At 39.4% G+C, this 20,390-nt stretch overlaps 2 protein-coding genes across 3 annotated transcripts in view; one reads left to right on the top strand and one right to left on the bottom strand.

The window, feature by feature from the left end:
* Window positions 1–1,184, top strand: part of tectb (tectorin beta) — a 55,721-nt gene extending 54,537 nt beyond the window's left edge. The window contains exon 15 of the mRNA XM_023262130.3: window positions 905–1,184. Coding sequence (XP_023117898.2) covers window positions 905–978 — 74 coding nt within the window. The 3' untranslated portion in view covers window positions 979–1,184. The remainder of the gene's footprint in view (window positions 1–904) is intronic.
* An 84-nt stretch (window positions 1,185–1,268) lies between these two features.
* Window positions 1,269–18,855, bottom strand: gucy2g (guanylate cyclase 2g). 2 transcript variants are annotated; one of them, XM_035944385.2, is made up of 22 exons: window positions 18,404–18,855; window positions 17,054–17,402; window positions 16,853–16,977; window positions 15,436–15,618; window positions 15,217–15,361; window positions 12,786–12,921; window positions 12,601–12,704; window positions 12,316–12,482; window positions 10,940–11,080; window positions 10,615–10,698; window positions 10,332–10,430; window positions 10,158–10,229; window positions 9,195–9,363; window positions 8,950–9,105; window positions 7,255–7,432; window positions 6,254–6,394; window positions 5,985–6,177; window positions 5,181–5,355; window positions 4,838–4,936; window positions 2,828–2,919; window positions 2,639–2,746; window positions 1,269–2,541 (listed from the first exon to the last, which is right to left on the bottom strand). In XM_035944385.2, the coding sequence occupies exons 1-22, from the start codon at window positions 18,752–18,754 to the stop codon at window positions 2,446–2,448; spliced, it is 3,363 nt and encodes a 1,120-aa protein (XP_035800278.2). In that variant the 5' UTR covers window positions 18,755–18,855; the 3' UTR covers window positions 1,269–2,445. The 2 variants fall into 2 exon arrangements, with proteins under 2 accessions (XP_035800278.2, XP_054860659.1); XM_055004684.1 differs by having other exon boundaries at window positions 16,868–16,977.
* Window positions 18,856–20,390: the final 1,535 nt, after the last annotated feature.

The raw sequence follows: 20,390 nt of genomic DNA, 5'->3' as shown, positions 1-20,390 counted from the left end.
CGAGTCAGTGGATGATGTCCTGTGATTGGCTACAGTCAGAGGTGATGTCACATGTTGGATTTATTTCTACATATTCTTTTCCTGGTTTACCTGTTTACCTACCACTTCTGTAAATAAGAAGCTCCAGCAGCAGGTTAGCTTAGCTTGGCATAAGTAGCTTCTGGCTCAGGCTAACAGCTAGCCTAGCTTGGTCACACACCGAGGTTTGGACAACTTTTTGTCATTTCTTGACCACATGTGAAAACAAAAAAATCGACTACTAATGCTCTATAAGAAGGAAGGTTCCAGTCATTCACACATATTACAGGTAAGAAAAATTTAAGGGTCAAATGATGCGAACAGAAGGAAAAGTTATGGTGCAAATGGTGCTAATAGAAAATAATGCGTAAATACAGTATAAAAATAAAAATAAAGAAGGGATGGACAAGAATTATTGCAAGAAAAGATGCAAATGGTGCTAACAGAATATATAAATACAGAACAAAAGGAAAGTATAGAGAGAGAACTGGAGTTTCTGAACTTAAAACAGATGCAATGTTAAATTGTAAACTAGTAACTGGAAGTGCTAATTAAACCAAAAGAAACCAGAAAATATCCAGTATTGATTTTCTTGTCTATATTCAAACACATAAACCAGAATATTTTTTAAAAATCTACACTTTAGGATTGAACACATCTCACTTTAATGGCCTAAAAGGATGTGTGCGAATTATGAGGCCTGAACGTCGAGGAAAATGCTAAATATCCATATTAGTGTGGACAAGACCTCGAAGCCTTGTCTGTTGTTATCTTTTCAGTGTAGAAAATGTCCACCATGTGAGGTTTCAGAAGCCCTCAGAACTCCATAAGCTTCTCTAAAACTTGTCTCTTCTTTAATATTTGACCCACTGACTTGTTTTTCCAGGAACCTCTCTACTGATGCTGCTGCTGGTCCTCATAAACTCCTGTTGTGATTTAATAAATGGATCCAGAATGTAGAGAAACTTCTCCTTATTCAAACCAGAGGGGAATATCAGCCAGGACTCAGGGAGCGTTTCCTCCTCCACACATTAACATCATGATCCTCTCACATCTGATTCACGTTTAGCCCGTTTACGGATGCTTTAAATGATCTTACGTAAAGTTAAACACATTATTTCACTGCTTTCTCCAATAAAGATTCACTGGAAAATTCAAACAAACAACATTCTGTTCATTTTGTTTTAAATTTTGTTTTAAAATTCCTTTTAACATGATGTCAACACACGATTTTCAGACATTTTTATATAATAAATTTTTATTTTTTTAAATAGAGGGCACTTAGTTCATGAGCAAACCAATGATATCTAAAGGATTTAATTTTAATTCTTCTAAATATTCAGTTTTTACACAGAAATACATCACATTATTGGAGACAAAGACGCTCGAACTTTGGATTTAACAGAGGAGCTGTTGTAAAAATTATCAAAAACTGAAGTGGTTGTTTTATTTTGATGCAATAAAGCTTTTAAGAAAAGGTGAGACATCGACACAGAGAGACTCACTGGAGACTGAGATGATTTAGGCTGAGAGTAAAGTTTACTGATATCAGGAGAAGTGACACCGACAGAGCAGCTGTACATGCAAGCAACGCCAGCATCAGTTCTGAGGATTCTCTCTGATCTTCACGTAGATATTGTAGTTGGGAGAAGGTCAGATTTAGATTACAGACCAATATGGAGACAACTAGTCTGCTTAGTCACATCAGAACAGATAATATCTAACCTCGACTAGAGTCCTGGCAGATCTTCCTGCTACAGCGTCGGCCTGTCGGAAGATAATTTAGGATGACGTCAGCTAACAGCTGCAAGGAAATACCCTAAGAAGGGGAAAGAGTAATTTTTCTTTCACACATTTCACTCCAATATTGCACTGTATATACGTTTTCCAGTGATTTATGACTGTTTTTGTAGAAAGTTTTTCAAGTTGCTTTTTCCATTTTTGAACTGTTTTGCATTCTAGCTCTAGAATTTTGGGTTGAGTTCCACGAGACAGTAATAAAACCTCATTTATTGAACTGTGCACAGCTGGATGGCAGATATTAGTAGGAGAACCAACATTTCAGCTGGAAAAATAGATTCTAATTGCTTGATAAGCAAACAAAAAATGATGTATTGCATGAGATTTAAGCAAATCATAGCAGGAAGAAATGTGCTACAAAACCAGTTTAAATGAGAATGAATCACTTCTTTTTATATCAGCACTGGATCAAATTCTATAATTGGACTTATATCCAAAAAATAAAGATTTAGACACATTAGATATACAATTTACCAACAGTTCATATCCAGTCTCCAGGCTCTGTTCCCTTTAACTTCAGTCTCTGTCCATGTTTTTCTCTTGGTGTTTTAATGAACCTATCAAACTGTCATTTCCACATATTCCAACTAATTTACCATAAATATGATCAGAACTTCCACCTCGTCTTTAAATGTGCACTGCGGTCATCGTGGATTCTGCCATGTGAGTGTTGGTCAGAGTTTTCCGGGCCTTTTTTCCCGTTGTCCTGGCCGCTCCTGGTTTCTTGCAGAGAAAAACAGACAAAAAAAAAAAAACGACACCGGTTTACATACAGTGCTACTTACAGTGCACTGATTGTTAAGACTGGCTGTAGCTGTACCTCTGACTTTACTTTGATGCTGTCAGCTGGTGGAGAGTCGTAGATTATAGCAGGGGGATTAAAGCCGCTTTTATTGAGCAGCCAGTAGGTCTTATGATACCCTTTACCCTGTCATCGACACACTCGGTTAAAACATGTTAAACACACTGCTGGTGCTTATTTGGAGGAAAGAACATGCAGACAAGTCACCTTCATTTCAATTTCCCCTCTTTCCTCCATCTGAAATGATCCGGCCTGGACGAGGATGTCTGCCGTGGTCTGAGAAATATGAATCTTCAGGGCTGTGTGGAGTAAACAGCAGTGCTTTTAGAAGTTAATCAAGTTCAAGTTAAACTAAGTTGAACATGCTAAGTTGATGTTTAACAAGCAAATGTTCAGAGTCTGCGTTTGATTTCCGTCTTCTTTGAAGTTCTACCTCTGTGCAGGGACACTCTGCTCCCAATGCTCCTGCAACACTCGGAAAACTCTCTGGAATTTCTGTTCTATAATCATGTCAAGCATTATCTGCAGTGGGTTCTTGATCTCCTAAACTACGTCAAACCCTTCAGGTTTTATTATATGGGAAGACAAAGGAGTCACTTGCCATGTTGGAGAACCGAATCACTGTCAGAGTTCAGGTCATTTGTGTCAAACGCTCTCTATTAGACTTCCTAAGACATAACAGTAGAACTTGACATCAACTGCCCAACTCTGAGGGGCAACTTTACGATGCACAACCACATAAATGTTGAGGAAAATGGTGAAAATCTTCTTGTTCTGCTCCTGACCTGATGCAACCTCTTCAGTCTTGAACTCTGTTGACTCTTCTACTGAAAACTGTTGTTTGGTCTCATGGTCGTAGCCATAGACCCAAAATTCATCACCAGTGATGATTCTCAACATGAAAGTTGCTGGGCCTGTTGATGGAGGTTGTCATAGCGGCTATCTTCAGTGAAGTTGTACCTCCGTGCAGTGACACTCTGCTCCCAGTGCTCCTGCATCACTCGTAAAACTCTGCAAGTTACGTTCTCTAATAATGTCAAGCATTATCTGCAATGGGGACTTAATTTTCTAAAGTGTGTCAAAGCATTGACCCTTTAACCTGAATTTTATTTTGGGAAAGACACAAGAGTTACTAGAAGTCAAATCTAGGCAGCACAATTGTTTTGTGTTGCTGGAAAACTTGTGTGTTGCCACGTTTCAGCACCCATTTTCCATTATGTTACAGTTCAGGCCGTTTGTGTTGAATGCTCCTCGTTAGATCCCTCAGGATGTTACAGGAGAACTTGACCTTGACTCAACTTCATGGTGTAAACCACTAAAATGTTGAAGAAAATCTCATTTGCCTTCTTCAGTTTTGGACACTGTTTGCTCTTGTAGATTCAAGTCTTAAGACCAGAGATGATGCTCTGGAACATGAATGTTGAGTTTTGCTGGGCCTGATGACGTAGACTTCAACAGATCCACAGTGAAACTGCAAACACGCAACTACAATAAAACCTATGTACCACATGACCATGATCGAAGCAGATTCTGAACTTTTTGATTGCACCTTGTAATATTTACCAGGTTTGGTATCTTACTGTAGCCTGTTAGCATGCTAATGTTAGCTTATTAGCTCTAAACACAAAGTGCAGCTGAGCTCAAGAAGGATTTTGTGTAGTTTTCCAGGTAAAAACCAAAGAACTGGTCAAAGTTTTACCTGATGGTGACACTGTATGAAAAAATAAGATATCTCTGCGCAGAATGTATCCTCAAAGGACAATGAATATATGTAGAAAATATCATGATGGATCTGATAGTTGGCAAAATATCTCAGTCCAAACTAAAAATGGAAACCTTATGGTGACACTAGATATGAAGTCAGAGCATCACTGGGTGTTTGGGTTCATCCTCGGGGGAACATAAGAGTCCATTGAATTGTTTAGATATTTCAGTTTTGGCCAAAATGGTTCATGAACCAGAGAATCGTCCTTATTAGAATGACAGCTAACTAGCTGTTGGTATATGACTATGTCATCAATGTGAAGAGCTGATTATTATTTTTCTAGTTTTTTTCACCAACACTAAAGTCTGCAGTGAAAATAAACACTTTTGTTCTTACACCTTTACAATGCAGCAATATTAATCTTCATTCAAGGTGTTACCATGAAGGTTTAAATAAAGAAACTCAGGTAAAGAGAGTCTAACTGACTAAATGACTACAGCAAGTTAACTCACGTAAGCTGTTACTTTCCATGCGAGACGCCATGTTCACCGTGTCACCAAAGAGGCAGTACCGAGGCATCGTGGTGCCAACAACTCCAGCAACCACTGGACCTATGAGACACCACACATGACTGTTGGTACGTCTGATTTTTTACATTTTTCAAATGTTTTACCTCCATACCACAATGTTCTAATGACAAGTGCATAGGACCAGAAATCTTTCTGTTTCCGTCACTTCCAAACACTTCATAGCTGGAAAAAACACCAACAAAACCAAATACTTTTCAGTTAATTTAGAAAAAAGGTTTGTGAGGATGCTGAATTAGCTTAGTTGAGCTGTATTTCTGTTTCCTACCAGAATGTATCCCGACGCGAATTGCGAGACTCTCGGTCGGCATGTGATGGATTCTGAAGACCTTGATGCCGCTCAGGAAATGCAGAGCCATTGTACAGATCTCTAAAGCGTGTTTGTTGCCGTTGCTGAGAGGCAAACCGCTGGCGACCATGTAGGCATCACCGATGGTTTCCACCTTACAAAGGTGACAGTTTTAAAAACAACAGATGGAATTCTGTCTCTACAGTTCAAAAGAATAGTTTGACCTGTGAAAATCTGTTTTTTGCTGTGAGTTGGATGCAAAGATTGGTTTTATTTCCATGTCTAGATTAAAAAATTAATATAGCCAGCAGCTGGTTAGCTTAGCTTCACATAAAGACTGGGAGCAGGGGCAGCAGGAGCCCTGGTTGTATTCAAAGGTGACACGCTTGCTAGCATCTGCTAGCATCTCTAAAGCTAACTATGTGATGCAGCATTTCTTAGATGGTTATTTTTACCCTTATGGATTAAAATCCACAGATTTAATGTGTGAATTAATGAGCATTAGAGGGGATGGGAGGTGGATTTTCTGACTTCTTTTCGTACGTATTTTGGAGAGTTTGAACAGATCCAGTTCAATGGTTTCCCAGTTTCCAGTTTTGCTAAGCGAAGCTAACTAGATGCTAGTTGTAGTTTCCATAATTGGGGAAATATCACAGTTTTCATCTGTTTAACTGTAAGAATGTCAGTATGCACTGAAATATTTAGCCTACAGCTCCAGAAACACATTTACTGTCCTGACACTTCTGACCCTGAGTCATTTTCTGCAGCAGAGCTCAGTCTCACCTTGTAGACGTCGTACATCTTGATGATGTCATCAAACAGGCTGTAGAGGTCGTTGAGGAAGGTCACGACCTCCATCGCCGAGCTGACGGAGCACATGGAGGTGAAGCCCACGATGTCGGAGAAGAAGATGGTCACCAGGTCGTAGCTCTGCGGCTCCACCGACTTTCCCGCCATCAGCTGCTCTGCGATGTACCTGCAACCAGAGGAACAGCCCTGAGGTAAGAAGAGTCCACCGATCAGGAAATCTAGGGAACGCTTTGTTCTGGTACCTTGGTAACATGCTGGACAGGAGCTTGTCTGCTCGCGCTTTCTCCGCCGTGAGCTGATTGGTTCTCTCCTCCACCACCTCCTCCAGGTGATTGGCGTATTTCTCCAGCTTGTCCACCATGTTGTCCAGGATGTTTGCATGACTACAGAACAGAAAGTCCTTATTTTCTGTCCAGGAGATTTCAGGAACATCAGAAGAGAGAGCTGCTACTAAAACAATGGAATAGAAATCCACAGCAGCTGTCTGACATTTACTAACCTACAGCAAAAGACACTTCACCCAAAGCAGATTCTGTATTTTCATACAGTTTTTACGCCTGGATGAGGTTTGAGATTGCATCTAAAGTTTTAAACTGGTCTGAAAAAACAGAAAACACTTCTGAGCAGCAAGACTTTGGCCAAGGAATGAGTCATTTTTGGTGCAAGTTTAGAGTTTTAAAATCATCGTTAACATTACCACATGGCAATTTGAATCATTTTATCTACAGATTCACTACCCCTCTGAGCTCCAAAATCCCATGGTGGCTTTGAGAGGCATGTAATGTTAAAAATAGTAGCCAAAATTATGCCATTTATCAGAGCCAGAAACTGTAAAAGCAGAAAAAAAACACAAACCTTGAGCTAATCTTGTGTGACTCCCCGAAAATGTACCAAATGTTAATCTAAAATAGTGATATTTCATCTATATCGCTCTTATTCCAGATGTCTAATTTCAAAAATAGCTAAAAATAAAAAGAATTTTCTGACTAGATTCTGTAAAAAAACAGAAAAATCTTGCATCTTCAACACAGAGTGACCATTTGTTGGTAACGTCTCTGGGCGCTTAGAAAAACGTTGTACATGTCGATTGTTGTTGGTAGTTGTACGTGATCTATGGCGTTTTGTGTCATACAGACATTTCTGAGTTCCTTCTTCTTTTTCATGGTTGTTCTGTTTTTTTATTTATTTTATTTTATATATTCCTACTCTTGGGAATGGTTTGTGTCGGAGTTAAAAGTCCCACCTGTCTGGACTGGTGTCCCTCAGCCTCCTCCGGATCGAACCGAACGGAGGTCGATGATCGGGGTTTTCATTCCAGCAGGACCTCAGCAGGGCGTTGATGTTCTCTTCACACAGATCCTCAGATAGAACCGGTCGCAGAGGTTCTCCTTGGAAAGGCGTCCTCAGCTGCATAATGATCTCTGGAAGACGTTTTGGGATGTTGGTTAGGGTATTTGTATCGCTGTGGGTTGGTCTAGATTGAAATATCTCAAAATTAGAAGGACTGTCATGAAATGTTATGGCCTCTAGATGTGAATCCCTCTGATTGTGGTGATCCTCTTACATTTACTGAATAGATTGATGGTAAATATGGTGAAATATTCCATCCCTGTCTCCCAAAAAATGTTTCTATGCAACTAAACTGCGTTCCCAGTTATGTTTTTGGGAACACATATTTTCTCCTGTGTTTTAGACATAAATACAGTTCTAATCAACATATATATTAGTTGTGGCGGGACACGTTATTTTGGTAATGCAGGAAATGAAGGCGATGCTTGTATGAAAGGATCGTAGTTTAACCCAAACCATGACATTTTCTTAAACGGAGTCAAACAGCAAGAGAAAACACAATGCAAGTCGAAGGATATTGGTTCCACAAAGACATAAATTGCTTCCTTCTATGTGAAAATCCTGTTCAGCCTCCGTCCACCTTACATAGACTTTGTGGCTTTTTCAAACTGGACAGCTTTCCCGCTACATCATGGTCTTAGTTTTGGGGAAAATATTCATTTCTTTAAAAATGTAAATGTTTAGTTGTCTAGGAATCTAATTTTTGAGAGACAGATTTGTATCTTTACACCCACTGTGGGATGAATTTTAACAACGCTGGACATTGAAGAATAAAGACGAAACAGAACTTGCCCAAGAATCTCCACATTCTCAGGTTTTAATTTTTAAATCATCCGAGAGTTGTCTGTAAAACCACGGTACAGTGTGAACAGTAATCTCAGTTAGGAAGACTTTAAAGGGTGCCAATTTACCAAAACCAATATAGGCTAAAATAAAGATGTGCAGGTTGGAATCTGACTGAACCCTCCAGGTGGAGCAGTCCATTTCTTGGTCGATATACCTTCATCTGACCGCATTTCATTGGTCCAACTATCTCTGGTGTTACTTTGGTGCAGAGTATAGCTCTACATCAGCAGCCTTCCAGGATTAATCCATTATCTTTGGCAGCAGGAGGAACAGACTACCTGTAATCACCCCCAAGTTTTTACTACTTTCAACTAGTCCAACTTAATGGAGACTTCTATGTCCAACTCATTTAACGTCTTCTCAGAGCTGCCACCAAATTGCCGAACACCTAAAGGTCGTTGTTGTGGCTCCACTTTGATCAAAAAGGTAGAAAGTATAAAATAACCAGGTTCAAATGATCTAATATGCTACAAGTACTAACTTTTATGTTCATTTAGAATCCATTTCAGCTAATAAGACTAGAAGGTAGAGTGCCCTCAAAGCTCTGTACTACATTTAACTTATCTACAGATTCAATATTTCCTTCAACCAGTCGATTAGTTGAACATAAGGTTCACCTCCAGTCCAAGATTTTCACTGGTCGACTGCAGCTTTTCAAACTGTGCTATGTGGATGGTCTATCGAGGCTCATAAGGTTCTGTCAACACAGTTCTTCTACAGAAAACAAGTGAATCCTGCCCACCTTTGGGGTCCAGGTTGATGTCCTGATATGGACCAGCTTTAGAGTTGTACATGAGTTCCCACACGATGATGGCAAAGCTGTAGACGTCCCCTTTGGGCGTCCCGTTGACCAGCAGACCGGCCTGCCTCAGGAGCTCTGGAGCCGTCCAGAACATCTCTGCAAAGAACCCAAACCACCTCACATGTCTCTCTTCGTCTATACGCTGGTGTAATATAAAAGCAGACAGCTTCAAGATGCGACTTCACCTTCATAATCGGGGTTTTCCAGTGGGATGGTTTTGCTTATGCCGCCATATTTAAACTCCCAAAGTCCGAAACCGGAGAGTTTGATTTGGAGTCGACTGTCCACCAGACATGTGCTCGGCTTCAGATTCCCGTGGAACTTTAGTCGACTTTTATGAATGAACTCCATCCCCTGGATCACAGATACCATGAAAAGTTTAATTATAATCATAAAAACTCATCATTTTATCATATAACAGGAACAAAATCAGTCTCAGCCTTTGGAATAAGTGGAGTTACGAATCAGAAACTAAAATTTCATCAGATTTACTTAAAAATGACAGTTTAGTCTCCAGATTTTTACCTTGAAGGATCTGATCAGTTACTTTTCAGTCACTTCTATAATGTCATGTGGCATCACTTCATATATCTAAATTACAGATTTTCTTACTTTACAAAAGTCTATATTAACATTTGTGACCCAACAGGGTTAATGAACATCCATCGTTTCATTTTTAGCAGCCACAAGGGAGTTAACATTTTACAAAAAAATAATAATTGTGAGCTTTGTAAAGGCTGATTCCAATAGTTTCATTTAAATTTTAAAACCGACTCCTCTTAGAACAGAAAGTAAATAGAGAATAAATAAAAGGCTCAGTGTTTATCCATCAATTTTATAACAAACAGCGTGATTCAGACCCTATAACATCCAGAAAATATAAAGTAGTAAATAGAATTAATTAAATACAGAAAATACAAGAAGACCATTAGATTTTAGCTATAGTTTGTCTTTTTTTATTCCAGTTTTTCTCATTAATTCACTGGTACTATTTCTGTTTTCTATTTTTTACTTTTTATTTATGCATATATTTTTAATTTATCTCTCACCTAGTTGCTCAGAGTACATTTGTGAAACTTCGGCTGTATTAAGTAAATACAGTGACTTTTCAAGCACAAACTTAGAGCAAAAACTTATTAAACACTCACGTTGACAATATCGTAAGCAAAGGACAGCTTGAACATCCCGTCCAGCTCAACATCTGTAGCCTTAAGAATGTCCTGCAGACAAAAAACACCACAGAACATGAACATATTTTAGTTAAACATCTATTTATGAATGGTTTTTTACCTAAATTTTCCTTCAGTATTTGGCTCTCTGACCTTCAGGCTGCCTTTCTTGCAGTACTGGATGACCAGACAGATGGGATCGATGCAAACACCAAAGAACTGCACCAAGTTCTCATGTTTCATCTCTTTCATCTGTCTTGAAGAGGTTGAGATGGTTAGGACACGACATATCACTTCATAGGTTCTTAGAGTAATATCTTGAAACATACATGCCGCAGTTTGCAGCTGGATTTTACTGTGGTAACATTTTTTAACAATCAGATGAACCAAAAAGTCCAAACTGAAGTTTGATCTGGAACCAAATGAGGAACTTTACCACACTGAACTCAGCGATGATGGAAGGTTTCTGGAAATTGCAGCACATCAGGTTCTTAATGTACTTGATTGCAACTTGATTTCCCTGTTTCAAGTTAAAAATAAAATAATGGTATTAGCATTCGCCAAAAGACGTTCATAAAGTGTGCTTGATGCCTTAAAGTGAAACTAACCAGTTTCTGAAAGACAAAATGACACCTCTTCAAACCTACAGGTAATTAAACTGAATAAAATGTCTTCTTATTCAGCACACACAGGAATTATTCAGTCTGGTAAAGCCTTTTAGCTTAGAAGAGTTCTACAGTAAACTCTGAGCGATCCGGTACCTGGTAGAGGCCGATGGTGGTGTAGATGTGTTCTTTGCCCATCTTGTCCCTCAGACCGAAGCTGTTGTTGGAGAAACTGGAGTGAGAACTTCCACTTCCTGTCTGACTACCGGTGGTGCTGAGAGATAAACCCTGAACTCCCTGCAGCAGAAACACCATCATCACTGTCAAGCAAATTTAAAGTAAACTTTGTTTTACAACTTTCATCAGAATGTGACGCTATCGGCTACGTTACGCATCAACAGAGCAGAAGAAGTCAGAAACAAAATCAGCTGTTTGCCAGGTGTCCAAAAACAAAAGTTTGTCCATCTAGAAGAAAGAAAAGTCTTCAGGAATTGTTTTTAATCAGACAAGTTGTAGTTATTTAGCTAGAACTGACATGTGTCATGCTGTCTGGAGAGAAAGACGATGGAAAAAATGAAAACAGCTGCTCAGTCATGGAACTTAGATGTTTGTGACATCATTTGAAAAAAGGTGTTTCGATCTCCCGTTATCCACGTTAACTCTTCTTCCGGCATGTTTTTCAGCGAAACAACTTCAATAGCAAGTTCCTTAATGAATATCAGATCAAGAACTTTAAATAACTTTGACTTAACTAAGCACAACTTTAAGCCTTCATCCAAACCTCAACAGGTGAGTCACAGAAATTCACACCTATACATTACAGTATATAGTAGCTATAGAGACCGAACTTTGCTGTAAATTCACTCTAAAATTAGACATTTTAACATGGAGCTCTATGGAGATCGACTTGTTTTGGAACCTGCCTCAAGTGGACATCGGAGGAACTGCAGTTTGTTTCACTTCAGCATTAACTTTATCTTGCTGCTCTGAGAATATATCTTAAATTGAGTCCTACTGAAGTTTTTTTAGTGCCAATTCCTAAAAAACTTTGAAGAAGACGAACAAAACTTTGGTCACCATGTCTGAAATTAACCAGAAAAGGTGTTTGAATCTCCAGTGAAGCTCATTAACTCTTTTTAGAAAATTAAAAAGACACCTCAGCTGAAGAAAAAGAACTGTTTTTTTTCAAATCCTGCCGAGATATTTTCCTTGAATTGTGGAGTCCTACTGAGGGTTTCTAGTGCCAATCTAGTGCCAAAAAACATTGAACAAGAAGAACAAAACTTTGGTCATTGTGTCTGATCTTAACCAGAAAAGGTGGTTCCATCTCCACTGAAGCTCACTGACTCTTTTTAGAAAAAGTAAAAAGTCCCTTCAGCTGATGATTGAAACCACAAAAGTAGAGTTTTTTTTCAAATTCTGCTGATTTTGTGAACTTTATCTGATGCAATAATGCAAAATGTGCCTACAGATACGTAACCAAAACTCGGCTAACACTGTTTAATGTCCATGTGCAGTTTGTGTGCTCGTACTGAGGGCTCCCTGATGATGGTGATGTCGCTGTAGCTGATCATCCACCAGCACGAATCGTCCAACTTTGTCTGCAGTCGCAGCTTCTGCAGCATCAAAACCCCGATCAACAAAACAGCGACAACACCAATGACGGGGAAGGTGATGAGCAGAGCCAGCAGGGCAAGGTCTGGAACGTAGAAACAGGAAGTTATGATGAGGTTAGCTTAGCCTGAGTGGCTTTATAGGAGAGTGTTAAGTTAGTGTTGGTGGTCTGGATGGGAAAATAAAACCAGACGTTGGTTTACCGTTGGTCAGCCATTCACACAGTTCGTTGTTGAAGCCACATTCTGGGGTGTCAGAGGGAGGTTTTCCTTTAGGCCACACCATGGAGGAAAACATGGATGTTGGTCTGAAATGATAAATTTATATGTCAGAAGGATTGTTATTCCGAATGACCCGCAAACCGGATGTGATTTATGAAACGTGGTACCGGACGTCTTTGGTGTGACTGTCAAAATGCAGGATGGGAACAAACTTGGTGACGTCTCCGTTGTGCTGCAGGTCATAAATGGAATAGTCCAGATTTCTCTCCCCCTCCTCGTCAAAGTGGACTAGTCCAGACGCACCTGAGATGAAAGGCCAACACAGAAACAAACTGCCTCTGAAATGATGTTTTAGTGGATGAATCGAAATGAAACTACGACCTGCTAACATGTTGATTCACCAAAAATAGATTTGATTCCACTGCAGATAGTTTTTATTTGAGATTTCTGCCTCCAGAGATGGAACTACCCTCGACTAAGTAAATTGTCTGTATATGAAAGGTGGATAAAATGGATGCTTGAAGTTGACGTTCTTTCAAGTTAAACTGCAGCTTTGCAAACTTTTCACCTGAGAGGAAACAAACGATTTAGGTACACCTACACTACCGTTCAAAAGTTTGGGTTCATCCAGACAATTCCATGTTTTCCATGAAAACTCACACTTTTATCCATGTGCTAACATAACTGCACAAGGGTTTTCTAATCATCAATTAGTCTTTCACCACCATTAGCTAACACAATGTAGCATTAGAACTAGGGCTCGCCCAAATAGCAGTTTTTGGGCTCCGGATATTCAGCCCTGATTAATAACGAATATCCAAATATTCAGTTCGCTTCATAACGTCCGAGAAGGAGGGGGGAGACAAGGCGAATATTCGGCTCGGTTCATATCGTAACGTCCGACGGGGGGGACACGTTGGGGGGGACATGGGGGTGTGTGGGAACCGAATATTCGGATCTCAAAATAAATGTTCGGATATCCGGATATTCAGGTCCAGCCCTAATTAGAACACAGGAGTGATGGTTGCTGGAAATGTTCCTCTGTACCCCTATGGAGATATTCCATTAAAAACCAGCCGTTTCCAACTAGAATAGTCATTTACCACATTAACAATGTCTAGACTGGATTTATCATTCATTTAATGTTATCTTCATTGAAAAAAGTTGCTTTTCTTTCAAATACAAGGACATTTCTAAGTGACCCCAAACTTTTAAACTGTAGTATAAGTTAAACCAGTGCTATTAAAATGACTTGTTACCTTATGATAAACTTAATTCTATTGCTTAATTCTATTACTAATTGAATCAGTTATTTTTTTCAGTGTCGACTGGTGGAAAAGTGAACCAGGCTACAGGTGTTTTTTTTACTTTAAAACTTCACACCTTCAGGGTTTTAATTTACTTTACCTGTATCAGATTTCATGCCGCTCTCACCTGATGCATAGAAAACCTCTTTAAATATTTATTTACTGCACCTATGCAGTGAGGGTATTATAGAGAGACGTGATCTGACAATACACGTACTCAGTTATACTTAATGCTATAATCTAATATATATTATATATTATAGCTATAAATTGAAGCAGTATTATCTGTATTTTGAACATTTTTAACAGTAAAAATACAAGATAAGGACCCAACTAACTTAAATATTGTATTAAGGTTAAGAATGGACAATATTATGTATTTTTACAAATTGCCTCACTAATTATAAAGTAAGGTTAAGACGAGGGATGTCATGATCATGTTTCGGCCCCTGATCTGATTCAAATCATTTAATATTTAATATCTGCTGATACCTGATACCATTTTTCTAGATAATACTCATTTCAAGTCCTGTAGATTAGCTGTAGTACCTGGTTGCACCACCAAGGGGAGCCTCTTTCTGTTTAATACTGCAATTTTGTGTCAACAAGCATAGAGCATAGTTTAGCTAGTAAAGGGGCACCATGACAAAGACTTCTGTGATGCTTAATGACCTCCAGTCAGATCTTATTTGGTAAATCAAGCTGGGATTGCATTCCTATATGTAAGTGTAATAATTATTGGTTGTTTTTGTGGCCTAAATCATGTATTTGTGACTTAAAACTGCAGTTTTAGAGACGTAAACAAAAGGATTGGGCTTAAATTTGTGACAATAAATACTTTCCTTGATTTTTTATTTTATTTTATTTTTTTTTTGCTCTGCGGGAACATATTTGTAAAACCAGCTGTGATAAATAACAGAACTCTCTCAGTTTTAGACCTATGAGCTGTGTCTGTCTGCATGCCTTCATCATGGCCCCACAAAAACAGATAAATAATGAAAAACAGTACAGAGATCTTTAACCAACTAAAAAATCAGTGGAAACACAGCTGCAGCAGTAATCAGGAGGTACAGAACAAGTCAAAGTACCACTAATGATGGCTGCAGCTCAACCTGTGAAAATGACGTTACAACCTGTGTGCTAGTTTTTCGATTTAATTCATCTACAGTCTCAGGATCTGGTTTGGGACATTCCTTTTACTAAATTCTCTTATTGTTTTGAAAATTAAGGGTAAGTGCCTTTGAAATTACAGCTTGAACCTCATTAAACAGCCATTACAGGTCATAGCTACCATAAAATCGAATGCTGTGCTTGTTTTTTAATCTCTGCAGAAGCTGCCGGCCATCATGAGGATTTTTTCCGTCTCTCAGGACTTCCTTCAGACCCATGGCGTAAAGAAGCACGGCGTCATGCAGGTAGGCCGAGTAGGGGCTCACCTGGAATAAAGTAAAGCAGGAGACTTAATATAAAAGTGTTTTAGGTTTTTAATCTGTCATCAGTGCCTGCTTACCTCTCTTTCAGACGTCAAGTTGCTTCTAAACGGATGACCCTTTAGTCTTTGGAAAACTTCCTCATAGAAATCGTAATACTCGTAGCCTTCGTAGGCTTTCTGTCCGATGATGAAGGTCATGTCGAAGGCTCTGATGGCTGCCTGGTTTAATCTGCTGTTCAGGGCGTTTTTCCACAAGTTGTCCTGCACCGATAAAGACATTAATCCCAGAAACGAGTTAGTAAAGAGGAACAGAAGATGATGAGGATGGACCTGGTTACCTTTAGCAGAATAACGATCTGGTACTTTTCATTTTTCCTTATATTTAAAACAAAGACTCTTTATCTCTGCTTTTAACCTCCTTCTTGCTCTAAAATGAGTCAGCTGGAAGAGTCGGCTGTAGACAACGTTTTCAACACTCTCATAGATGCACCATTAGCTTAATTAGCTCGCTGCTAAAACCTGCTGCTGCAGCATCATTTCAGCTGATCTAGTCAACGTCTGCTGGCTGGAAAAGAGAAGCTGCTTCTGGCAGCGTCAGTCTGAGCTCTGTGGACCTGTTTCTACTAAAATACCTCTAATGCGCCGGCTGATTTTACCAAGTTTTATTATTTTTAGTGCAAAAGTTCCTCTTGCGTTTCCCCAGTCAGTGAGCTGTCATACAGATATAATACAGAACATGAAGGGGGGATTTCAAGCTAGAAAGACAGGAATTTATGAAGATGCTCACTTAATTGGACAATTTGTAATCGTTTTGTGTCTCTTTGTGGTCATTATGTATATGTTTGTAGATGTTTTGTACTTCTTTATACTAAATTTCGGTGTCTTTTGGTTGTTCTAGTCTATTTGCAGTTGTTTTGGGCCTATATGTGGTGGTTTTCTATCTTTGTAGTTGTTTTTTGTCTCTTTGTAGTGATTTTCTGTATGTTTGTAGATGTTTTGTACCTCTTTCTACTAAATATTTGTGTCTTTTGGTTGTTTTTGTCAGTTGGTGCTTGTTTTTGGCTTATATGTGGTGGTTTTCTATCTCTTTGTAGTTGATTTGTGGCTATTTTTGATTATTTTCTGTCTTTTTGTATTTTTTTTGTCTCTCTTTGCCGTCATTTTATGTCTGTTTCTAGCTGTTCTGTCCCTATTTGTGATGGTTTTCTGTCTTTTTGTTGTTGTTTTGTGTTTCTTTGTAAAAAATTTCTTATGTTTATAATCGTGTCTCCATGTTTGTTTTCTGTCCATTTGTAGTTTTTCTTGTGCATCTGTGATACGTTTCTGTCTGTTTCTAGTTGTTTTGTGTTCCTTTGTGGTGGTTTTCTGTGTCTTTGCAATCAATTTAAACTTATCTTTCTTCTACTTCATCAGCGGTTTCCCCCAGTGACCCCACTTCTTAGTGATTTACCTGCAGAACACGTTCCTGTTGATGTGTTTTCTTGGTTTTACTCACCACGCTGCCACTGACCTCAAAATGCTGGACGAGGAAGAAGACGTAGTCTCCGTTCATCAGACCCTGACGCTCGGCCTCCAGCAGCAGATTCATGGCATCATCTCTGTTGGTCAGAACCACGATAACTGCAGAAGAAAACGTTTGTCCAGATGAGGTGGATTCATAGTCGCCTCAGATGGCTCTCAGAAACTCTCCTCTTACCTCTGGCCACCGTTGAGATGAACTTAACTTTCTGGTGAAGCAGCTGAGGGTCGCTGGTGTCGAACTTCACGGCTGCATTCAGCTTGAACTGAGCTCTCAGTGGATCCTCCACCGTCTTCCACAAAGCGTCCACTTTGTCCCAAGTGTTGGAGTCGAGTCCTCCTCCGATCATGGCCACGTGAGACCAGCCGAAGAACTCCAGAGTCTTCACCAGAACCTCTGAGCTTCTTTTAAGAGGAGGAACCACTTTGATGTAGGAGTCGTAGATCTCACTGTTGTCCATTTTGGAGGATTGACCCACGAAGCTGAACATGGGGATGTTCCACGTCGACGCGATGAGACCAGTGACCTGAGAAGAAGGAATGATGGCAAGTAAAAGTTAAAAACAAGCCTGAAGAACACAAAAATGTTCAGTTTGTCAAAAACAACTGAACAATTTGGGGATTTATGTCAACTCTGGAAGAAAAACGTGCAAAATGTACCGATGTCAGATCCTCAGAAACAAGCGAAGATTACAGGTAGGACAACATGTCTTCATCAATACTCAGAAAACATGGATGGATTTAGTGTTTTCCTTTACATAAATCAATGTCAATGTAGAAAGGAGACAGACTGGTGCATAAAAATTCAACAGAATGCAGAATTTTAGGTGTTTTATGCTAAACATTGGTAAAATTAAACCTTTATCTAAATTCTACTGATGTTAGAGCCCCCAAAAGTTGGTGAAATGTGTCTGTGTCCTCATGAAATTGAATGATTGTGGGAGTTTTAGTTCTGGAGATATTGAACCTTTGAAATGGCTTAAGTGGCAACATTTAAAAACTTCTCAGGTCTAAAAATGTATGAAATTATCAAAATTGTCCAAAATTTGTCTAACAGGACTTAGTTCTGTTACCAAAAGAACAACAATAAACTTTTAACTAAATCTGAACTAATGGAGCAAAACCGTTTTGGTGTCAAAATATCAAAGAAATTGAACCCTGTCTTTCTACATTTGCCTGAAATCAAATCCTACTGATGTTAGAGCCTTAAAAGTTGGTAGAAAGTTGACCAAAGACTGTGTTTTTAGTAGGAAACATGGATCCATCCATATAAAATGTAGTAAATGTAGTTTTTTTACTCTCAAACAGGAACATGCACTAAAGCAGAAAAATACAACAATAACTCTAAGAAAAGTGAAGTTTCCACTATTCTTAAAATACTTTCCAGTAAAGAAACTGACTTTAAAGCAGCATAAACTGCATGTTTAATGAACTCCACAGCTGAATCCTGACCTCAGAACCGGACCTTTAGAACCTTATTTTTTTGCTCTCCTCTGTCTGATTGCTTCAGCTTTAGGTGCCTCCATACCTCGGCTTCTTCTGGACACGCCGGCCCGAACAGCGCCGACACGTTTTCCCTCCACACCTGCTGGATGAAGCCTCCCAGCGACTCTTTGGGGTTGCAGTCGGTGTCCTTGAACACCCAGTCCAGGCTGTAGTTCCCCAGCAGGGCGGGGTTGGTGTTCACCTTGTCCACGGCGATCTGCAGGGCCGAGCCCAGCCTCAGGGCGCTGAACGGCAGCGACATGTTCCACGGAGCCTGGAAGCCGATCAGCAGCTTCAGGGGCTGAGAGCCGTTATTGATGACGGCGGCGGCCGACACCACGGTGAAGAAGTGAAGAGAGAAGCTCATGCCAAAACAATACAGCATCCTCAGCATCACTGTCAGCCTGGTAGGGCTCCAAAGCAGCTTAAATAGAGAATTCCCAGCTGGTTAGGGAGGAGGACATGTACTTATATGGAGGAAGGAGGGAGGGACAGCAAAGAGTAGGATCACATCAAGCCAAACAAGTCCTTTATCAGAGTGGTTTAAAAGAAAGATGATGATTAAATTGTTAATTAGAATTAGATCAATAGGTACAAAGATAGATACAAGACAGATTAATATTCACTGATATACAGTCAAAAGCTTGGACACACCTTCTCATTCAATGTGTTATGTATATGTATATATTATTCATTTATTATAGTAGAAACATGGATCCATGCATATATATATACACTTATAGGAACTTTCTGGGGCCCCCATACCACCCTCTTTTGAATATTTTGGTCTTTTTTCCCACTTTCAAGACCCAATAATCAGTAAATTTGGCATTTGTTGGTGCAGTTTGACTGCTTGGATCTGCTGGAAACTATTCTGTCTGTGTTCTCACCAAATGTAATGATTGTGGGAGTTTTATTTCTGGAGATATTGAACCTTTAAAATGGCTTCCCGAGTAAGAGGCTTGTCCAAAATTTGTATTACAGAACTTAGTTTTGTGACAAAGTAACAACAATAAACTTGGAACAAAATCTGAACTAATGGAGCAACACCATTTTGGTATGTAGTGAGTGAATATATAGGGATGGATCCTTGTTTCCTATTCAAAATGCAGTCTTTGGTTGACATTTCACCAACTTTTGAGGCTCTAACATCAGTAGAATCTGATGTGTTGCAAGTACTGTAAGCCAAGATTGCATTTTTTTTGCTATTTAGATCAGCCTAATACCAGCCTTGTTTAAACATTTTGCACTTTCCTTCCATTTTCAAGGGCAAATAACTAAAACATCATCCTCTACTGGAGTATTTTGACTCTTTGGATCTGCTGGAAACTATTCTGTCTGTGTTCTCACCAAGTTTAATGATTGTGGGAGTTTTATTTCTGGAGATATTAAACCCTTAAAAAGACTTTTTTGAAGGTGGACATAGAAAAATTCCAAGGTCTGAAAACTGATGAATTTCTCTCCTCACTCTTTTAAATTTGTAGTCATCAAAAAGAAGCTGAAGGTTCAAGTTCTGTTAATGAATACCATAAAGATGCCACTTTTATCTTGAGAAGTAAAATTAATTTCATTTCTCAACACCGATCTGATGCCCTAAAGACAGATCTGGTCGGCAATAAGTCCTTGATTAGAACCACAGATGATTAAATTCCAAAGGTGCCACGTTTCTATCTGCCGTCAGCATCGCCTACAACCATAAATCTGGTGTCAAAGTTCACATAAACGCTTTTACTGCAAGCAAACACAGTAAGGAAGAGTGCAAATGGCAAGTTTATTTAAAGTATGTGGGTTAGTTGCACTAAAATAAAGCCAAAACGCAGCAGTACTGGAGGCAGGTCGAGCCTTGCCGAGCCTCACACCTGTCTGCACTTTCAGGTGTTAATAACCACAGCTGGGCAGGTTGGACTTTAGTGGTGTTGCTGCCTTCAGCTGACGTTTTCCTCCAGGGATCTACTGCTAATCCCACCAGGTAACCTCTCAAAGCTTCTTCTAATGAACCCAACCAAACCAATCCCTCACACCAGCAACAC

This window comes from Amphiprion ocellaris, chromosome 18 (assembly GCF_022539595.1).
Source record: "Amphiprion ocellaris isolate individual 3 ecotype Okinawa chromosome 18, ASM2253959v1, whole genome shotgun sequence".
Taxonomy (NCBI): domain Eukaryota; kingdom Metazoa; phylum Chordata; class Actinopteri; family Pomacentridae; genus Amphiprion; species Amphiprion ocellaris.
The sequence above is the reverse complement of the archived record's forward strand: the minus strand, read 5'-3'. Positions and strand labels throughout refer to the sequence as shown.